Source organism: Aristolochia californica, unplaced genomic scaffold (genome assembly GCF_029961685.1).
Source record: "Aristolochia californica isolate CCGP_79_NKW_82.1479 unplaced genomic scaffold, dmAriCali1.0.hap1 SCAF_9, whole genome shotgun sequence".
Taxonomy (NCBI): Eukaryota; Viridiplantae; Streptophyta; class Magnoliopsida; order Piperales; family Aristolochiaceae; genus Aristolochia; species Aristolochia californica.
The window spans coordinates 26,475,699-26,484,144 of record NW_027182290.1 but is presented as its reverse complement, the minus strand read 5'-3'; the positions used below and the strand labels follow the sequence as shown (position 1 = coordinate 26,484,144).

At 36.7% G+C, this 8,446-nt stretch overlaps 1 protein-coding gene across 1 annotated transcript in view; it reads left to right on the top strand.

The window, feature by feature from the left end:
• The first annotated feature begins 2,288 nt into the window (after positions 1-2,288).
• Positions 2,289-8,446, top strand: part of LOC137941486 (uncharacterized) — a 52,683-nt gene continuing 46,525 nt past the window's right edge. The window contains exon 1 of the mRNA XM_068786924.1: positions 2,289-2,628. Within this exon, the coding sequence (XP_068643025.1) occupies positions 2,565-2,628 (64 nt within the window). The 5' untranslated portion in view covers positions 2,289-2,564. The remainder of the gene's footprint in view (positions 2,629-8,446) is intronic.

Genomic DNA, 8,446 nt, shown 5'->3' with positions numbered 1-8,446 from the left:
TTCACTAATAGTAATTTAAGCTTTAATTCATCATTCACTTGTGCATAAGGTGTTGGAAGGTTGAAATTTCTCATTAGGAGTGTTTGGCTATCTCACCAATCAATGTGGTGTAAATTGAATTGTTGTTTTCTTGATTGAATTCCTTGTAAAGATAATCTTGAACCTTAATCTAGATAGATTGGCTATCTAGGGCTCTAATTCTAGAGGGAAAGTGCATGCTAGAGTTGGAATCTAGCATTATATAAAAAATCTATTGGGGAGAGATTTGAGGACTTGTCTAATTTTGGGTTGCACAAGTTTGGCCTAAAGGATTCATGAATCCTTTTGTATTGACCTTCTATCTAGATTAGTGATTTCTTAAGTTAGAAACCTTGGACGGTGAATACCATTAAGGGAAAATTTATTACAAATAATTTTTGTTTTTTATTCTCTTTAAGAGTATGTTTTTATTTTGTTTCCATATGAGTTTTAATTTATATTCAATTCACCCATCTCTTGAGATGCCACCAACGCCAACACAAACTGAAAAAAAAGTGGGAAAAAAAGCCTACTAGGCTTTCTTAGTTGGTAAAACAAATATTTCATTAAAACAATAGTTGTAAGAAAACAAACCAACCTTACTTTTCTAGACAAAGATTGGGGTATGGTTTCTCTTCCAACAAACTACATATGGCATATGGGTTTATTGCTTTGGGACAAGGTTGCTCTCCCGAGAGGACGTAGAGAGGGTGGCAAGAATCAATAACATGAGTTGAGGAAATAAACAATCTTTTAGAGAGGAGAGAGAATAAATAGAGACAATCACCTGATAGAGGGTCGTAGGAGAAGTAGAGTCGACCTAAAAAAATGTTTTGAGTGATCAAACTAATAAATAATAACTTTTGAGGCTCGAAACTAACTTTGGCATTTACATTAACTGATTTTACACTAACTAATGCCCTTTTTGTGACGGAAGAGAGTTGATTTAGTGATACTAGTGGCACAAAGCTAGTTTGTTAATGGTAGTTGTGTTCGTACATTCACCATTGTAAAGATCATCACCACGTATTGGATATTTAGTGGTGCCAATATCTTACGTACGATGCTAAGGTCTCGACCTTATAACACAATCAATCTAGGCTAATTAATCCTATTATGTTGAATTCCTCTAGTTCGAATATAAAGTTAGAAAATGCTAGGTATTTAGTGATGTTGGTAATCGTGTAATATTATTGACTCATGCTTAATGATGTTGGGTGTCTTTGAGTTTTGTTTTGATGCTGTTTGCTTAGTTCCTTTTTGTGCTTATTTTTAAGTTGGTAAGTATGAGTTATTCATTACATAAGTTCATGCATTGTGTTCCTATTATGCACATTTTTTGTTTCAACTAATTTAGATGGGTTTGAATTTGTTGCAACACCATACTTATGCAATACTGAAAGAATCGATAGGTGCATGCCACATAAGAAAAAAATATGACAAAACTAATCACATTGGTTATCAAAAGTAAAAAAAATAAAGTGCTAAAAATCTAGCAAGACTGAATTTGAAATCAATACTTTAAGGAGGGTTAGGGCATCTAGAAAATAGATCACCCAAAGAAAGAAAAAGTGAGTGTGAATTCTAGGGTGATTTTACTTTCCTTAAAGAATGTAACTTTTTGTGTTAGTGTATCCTTTTAGGGGGCTAGTGCAAGAAAGAATGACACTTGTTGAAGATGAGGACAAAGGAAGGAAGAGCAAAGGGGGATATAGAATCATTTTGGACTCTACTTGTGAGAGGTAGAATTTCAAATCCATTATTTTGTGAAGGAAGAGGGTGATCTATTTTTCCTAGGTGAAGTAACTTTTACTCTAACTTTTCACATATATTAATGCAATTTAGCACTTAAGTGAGTAGAATTCACATTTTACTCTTAACTTTTCATAATGCGATTTTGGCACTTAAGTGAGCGAAATTCACATTTTACTTTAACTTTTTTAAGTGGAGTAACTAGCTCCTAATAAAAGCTGAGTATGTAGTCCTATATTCACTTATATCATTTCAAATAAATATATATATATTAAATTAGGGAGGCACACAAATATAATTATACATGTTTAAGGTTAAATATGTGCATTTAAAAGTTATATAAGTGTACCCGTTGAGTCGAGCAACACCTAAGATTAGCACCAGGGTCCGAGCAATGTCGAATCACTCACTAGCTCACATTGGCTATGGTCATGTCATCTTAGAAGATGTTACACTATTGCAAACTTATGGCATTTGAGAGCCGATCCGATGTCGGCGAGATGTACTCGTTAGTTGTTCGTCCCGATCCGGCCTTTCCGAGCGTGCTTCGTGTCAACGTGAAGAAGAAACTCGAACGAGGTGGCAGGCCTTCCCTCCATCTCTCTCGGAGTCCCTGCTCCTTTGCAAAGTTCTTTATCTTGTGTTCCCCTTTTACAACGGAAGAGTCGCCCTACCTCTACCTGGGAGAACTCCGGTCTGAGCATTTTGTCGAAACCACTACAATGGTATTGACGTTAGAGAACAGTTTCCTGATATGGGTTGATGAAAGCGTCTGTGCTTAACAAACTTAGCCAATGAGGAATGTGGCTACTCGCTTCAACAGGCGCAATGTCGCAGCTTTTTTACGCCATTCGACGGGTATAAATCTTCTGCAATTTATTTTTCTAATAGCTTCGTTCACGGCCACAAAGTGGAAGAGTTCTGAACGGTTGATTTGTTTCATTTCTACAATGGCTATTAAAGACCTGATTCACTCAAATTTTTTCTTTTTAAAATCCTTTTGATTTCTGTTTAATGCCATCTTCTCTTTAATTCTAAACAATTTGCAAATGCCGATGCCTATTGAATTCAGAGACAAGTCCACTAAAGCTGTTCATTTTAATGACTTCTGAATTGTCTGGGATTTCATTTAGTTATTTATTTATTTTATACGCTGTCTATTTCTTGGTTATCAATCGATTAACTGGTCTGGTGGAGAGAATCTTCAAGTATATTCTGTTTGCTCATCTTTAAGGAAGATAAATGGCTGAACCTTCATTGTTTGAGGATAAAGGTTTGAGGCATTTCTACATGTATTTTTGCCTTCTTTACAGTTGACAAACTTGGTAGATTTAGCAAAACTAGTAATATCTTTGGGCTATCTAGGTTGTAAAGTTATGAAGTCCCTAAGTTGTCATTTGTTAAAATTCTTGAGTTTTGACAAGTTGATAACATTGCATGTTTTTCTATTGGTGAGAATAATTAAGGTTTTAAAGAGGATACAAGTTCTCCAAGAGAAGGGGTCAAAATGGACAATCAAAAGAAGGTAAACAGCGGCTCTGAGAAGGCCAACTAGAGCAAATAGACTCTTCCATGACACAGAGCAACTCCATCTTTGGTGAGGGAGCCTGCCCAGGAGTTGGTTCTTCTTGACTGATGTGCCCATGAGGCAGTTAGGAGTGGCAGATCTTCTTGATCTCATAAAAATATCTTAGAAAAGAATGTTAGACATTTTCATCGTGTCACTGATGACATTGGATAAGTCGCCCTTGAGTAGTTTTAGATAGGATTTCAATAGCAGCCATAAATCCTCTAAGAGAGCAAACACAGCTTTGACAGAGTCAAGTGTAATAGGGGAATGTCCCTGGACTATCTTGAAAGCTAGCACTCACACTTGCCGCACTCAATTAACTCTGTAAGCAATATGAAATCGAGCCTTGGCCATTTTGCAAGAGGAGGGAAGAATTTGAGGATGTTCCAGTTCTACAGACAAAGTGAAAACCATACAAAGTAGAGTTATGGTAAACACTATGGTAGGAAGTTTCCCTTCAGCTATGAACTCAGTTGTCGAGAGTAGTTTGTAGTATATTGGATGATGGATACTACAGGCTGGCAGATTGCAAGATCGCATCAACCAAATCAGAATATGTCCTTGCTGCAACCGAATGTGACAGGTCATCCATACAAGTGAGTGTTTGAGATCCTATGCTCCGGGATTGGAACAATTGGTTGAAGTATAGAATTTAGTGTCCCTGAGAGCTGAAATTGTCCTCCACTTATCTTTGATGATGGAATTGGGATGACGATGGACACTAGGAATTATATAGTTCTTCTCATTGGCCTGTAAGAGGTTTTTGTGTAATATTATCTAAAGAAATCTGCTATTTGAGTTTATTTTTCTCTCGAAGTTCAATAGTTCTTCTTCTTCCAACTTCAGCAAGTAGTGGTTGTTAGGTCTGGTCTCCATAAGGTTTTGTGAGGTTGCACCTCCCCTTCTTTTTAATTGGTGATGGAGGGTGGGGCTCCTCCTTGCCTCTTGTAGGTAGAGATGACAATAGGTAATGGAGGGAAAGGGTAAAGGGTAATTTTGTTACCTGTTCCATTTATCTTTGATCTTTTTCTTTACACATTGCATTTGAAATAGGGAAAAGGTTTCCATAACCATTTTTTTACCTGTTTACCTGTGGTAAATGTGTAGTCCAATAGATAAATTGGTATATAGACAAAACCTAAAATGTTTAAAAAACATAAAATTCACATTTATTCCTGAAATTGGATGTCTGAGCCTTTATGGTTTACAAAATTATAGATCAACAGATATAAGAGTTTCATTATGAAGAAACAAACTCCTTATGAAAATGAAAATGCATTAAAACTCTAAAATAATTTATTAGAGATGTAATAGGTCTTATCGGAAGAAATGAAATAAAAGAAAGAAAGGGGAGAAGATAAAAAAATCAAATATGGGTAATGATAAAGGCAAATTTTCAAATCTAAAAACAAATGATAAAAGCTGATGAAGGTGACCACCTGTTTTGCTCTCTAACACAATGACCTTCAATTCAATTCATTCAAAGTGCTGCCAACTTTTCTATTTTAAGGTCTATGCCTGCCCTTTCTTGGTGTCTTTTCAATCACTATAGAAGACAAATCTCTGTTAGCGGTGGAGAACGAAGATAGATGGGGAAGAGATGGCGTCAAAGAATAGAGATAGATGGGGGAGGGATGGAGAAACAAGGGTCGACAAAGACTAATCTCCATTTTCTAGAAGTGGGATGAATGGAGCGAAGGGGTGACGTTGAGTTTGGTGGATGCATATGAGTCAACTAAGCGAAATTTCTGGGAGGTAGGGTTTTTAAACTGTCGTCCGACTAGAAAATACCAATTTTACCCTTAAAAGTGTGATCTATTTGGGTAAACAGGTATATATGTTATCCAAATCAGTTCCATTTAAAAAGTGAAATACAAGTATTTGGATAATTTTACCCAAATCCTTATATGGATAGAATTTTTTCTTTCACATCCACTTATAATCGGGTAATCAGGTGCAATTGCCATCCTACCTATAGATAGGCAAAGAGAGGGGGGTGGGTAGTCATATCCCCTCCATGGCCTCTCTATCATTATAGAGTGGCCACGAAGGGGGAAGGGGGGCTTTGCTTTGCATCTTTTTCCTTTGCAAGTGGGGCAGGAGCCTTGTCCTGCTTGCCACCATGCACAAATGACCCTTCCTTGTCTATCAAAAACAAGAGGGAGTGGGGCAAGTTTGGAGCTCCTATCCTCCCTGCTAGCATGCACAAATGTCTAGGGTTGTATATGGTGTGTGGATAACATACAATAAGCTATTCCAGATACCGTTCTTATTACTGGCTGGGATTCGACGCAAAGGGAGCATGATATTCACTTTGTATGGCGTCTTTGCGCACCTTCAAAGATAAAATTCTTCATGTGGAGTGCTTGCCAGAGTAAGATTCTCACGAGTGATGTGCTTAGTAGAAGGGGCCACCCAGATATTGACCCCCTCTGTCCTCTTTGCAACACTAAAGCAGAAACTGCCAGTCATATTCTTCTATATTGCTCCATTTCATGGTATGTGTGGACCTTTGGTCTAGGCAAGATGGGGCTGCAATTTTGTATATCAGCTAATCTGATATCCTTCAGCAAGTCGATTGTTGGCCTCCCCCTCCCTGGTCTCAGAAAAGTGAGGATATCCGCCTGTGCCAGTTTCATACCGTGGGGGCTCTGGAATGAACGCAACCGAAGGCGGTTCGATGCTACAAGTGAATCGGAAGTAAGAGTAGCGGACAGGGTGTTGGGGCAAATATTTTCTTGGCTTATAACTACGAAGGCTTTTTCCTCCTTCAAAGGAACCTCTATCCGTGAAAACTGGAGTATTTTGGCAAGGATGCACTTTGGGATCAAGGCTCCAGCAATGCAGAAGTGGACCTCCCGGAAGCTGGATACCTCAAGTTGAATTTTGATGGCTCTTTTCTCGGCAATCCGGGGATTGTTGGTTTTGGGAGAGTTATTTCGGATCCATCTGGCAATCAATGTTTCTCTTACGCCGGCCTGTTAGGCATTTCTGGTTCTACGTCGGCTGAGCTCAATGGCCTACTCAATGGGCTTCGCTTTTTCAGAGACAACTGCAGTGGTCCCATTCACATTGAAGGAGACGCGAAGGTGGTCATTGGATGGTGTGAGTGTGCCTCCCCTCCACAGTGGCGCCATTGGGACATCTTTCGGGAGATTTTAGATATTACCTCACTCCACTCTTGTATTTGGTCTTACATTCTGAGATCTGCAAATTCGGCTGCAGATGTGCTAGCCAAACAGGGAGCGTCCTTGCAATCTCTGGTTATGAGGGATCTGCTTCCTCTTCCTTTGTAATTTTTTCTTGTTAATATATATAAATACATCTTTATATATAAAAAAAAGATACCGTTCTTATTACCATTTTATTATTCCACTTCTTTTTTCGCCCAATTATAAATAAGAGCATTTCACTTTTGTTCATTTACCCAATTACCAATTAGGTAAACATGTAAATAATTGGAAAGTAGTAAAAAATAAATTAAAATTTATAAAATTCTAAAAAAATTAGAAAGAGAATTTGACATTACTTCATAATACATGAGGATCTATAAAAGCATCATATAACACCATGTATTTGAGGTCACGACCACCCCCCCTCTTGGCGACATTGGCCCACCATTTCTTCCATAGCTGACATTGTATATTCTATTTCTTGTACATGAAACCACATTCCTAGGTCAGCCAATTCCTTGGCTGATAGGCTAGCTAAATTTGGAATATCTCAGCAATCTCTCATTGTTTGAGACGGTCCCCCCTTGTAATTTTTCTCTTTTGAGCCTTTAATATAATCCAACACTATTTAAAAAAAAAATAGGCCCTATATGGTAGACATCCTACTCTTAACCATGTTAAAGATGGTTTCTAGTCTATTCCAAAAAGACTAGCCGAAGTTGGGAGGCTGTTTCCTAACTAATAATCGTAAGATCTTTTATTGATATTAATCCATATGAGCTTATTTATCCTAATAGGAAATGTTTCACTATAATGAAGGTCCTAAATTCCAAAAAATATCAGAAAATTTCCATATATTATATAAACTTTAGGAAAGTCTTTGAAAAATCTTAGGAAATTCCATCAAATTCCTAGGCACTCCCAATAAGTGTTTGAGTTTCCCACTTAATTTCCTCGACTAGTTCATTTCCTTGCTTCACTATGTCCGACTAGGTTGGTCCCTCATTGACTAGACTTTATTGGTGAACTCCCATAGATACTATGATTTCCTAGTTCCATCTCACTACCCAAAAAATAAAATAAAATGAAAATGACTCTTTTTATTTAGTGAGATCCAACTCCTGTATTTTGTTTGGAACTCCACTGTTTGTAGATTTTGAATTCAAATATAATTATTTTTCTTGGTTGGGTCTTTTTTGGTTGCTTTACCTGGTTCATAATCTTTTTTTGAAAAAAAGTTTTTTTTTTTTTTGGGATTTAATCATATCAATCCCTGAGGCTGTGTTTGGAACATAGAAAGTGGAGAGAAAAGAAAAGGAAGAGAAGAGAAAATGAAAGAGAAAAGAAAAGAAAAGAAAAGAAAATAAGAGAGAAAATGGAAGAGAAATATAGTTTCTCTTGTTTAGATACAGGAGAAAAATGAAAAAAATAGAAAATTACTAAATATTTTAAAATTTTGATGATTAAATTTTTCTCTCAAGGTTCTATTTCTTTTCTTTTTCCCCAAATTCAATCATTTTGTGAGAGAAAATTTATTAACTAAGAGAAAAAGTGATTCTCTCTTATTTTCTTTTCTCTCAATGATTCTCTGCTACCAAACAACAAAAAATAACTTTCTCTCCCATTTTCTTTTCTATGGGCTCCAAGCAGGCCATTAATGTTTTTGAATTCCTTCAGTTGTTCTCTTTATTATGGGTCTACGAGGTGATTCTCTAATGCTTGATAGGCTATGGGAAGGATAAAATTATTTTTTGCCTGATCTAAGTTTTTTACTTAGTCTTCCTGATCTAAGTTTTTTACTTAGTTATTCTATAATTGGTTTTTGTTTGAAATCATTTATTATGTCTTGGCTGATTTTGAATTTGAATGTGTCACTCTTCTTTTTTATACCCCATTTTCTTATATATTTTTCTTTACCCTCTAGTTAGAGTTG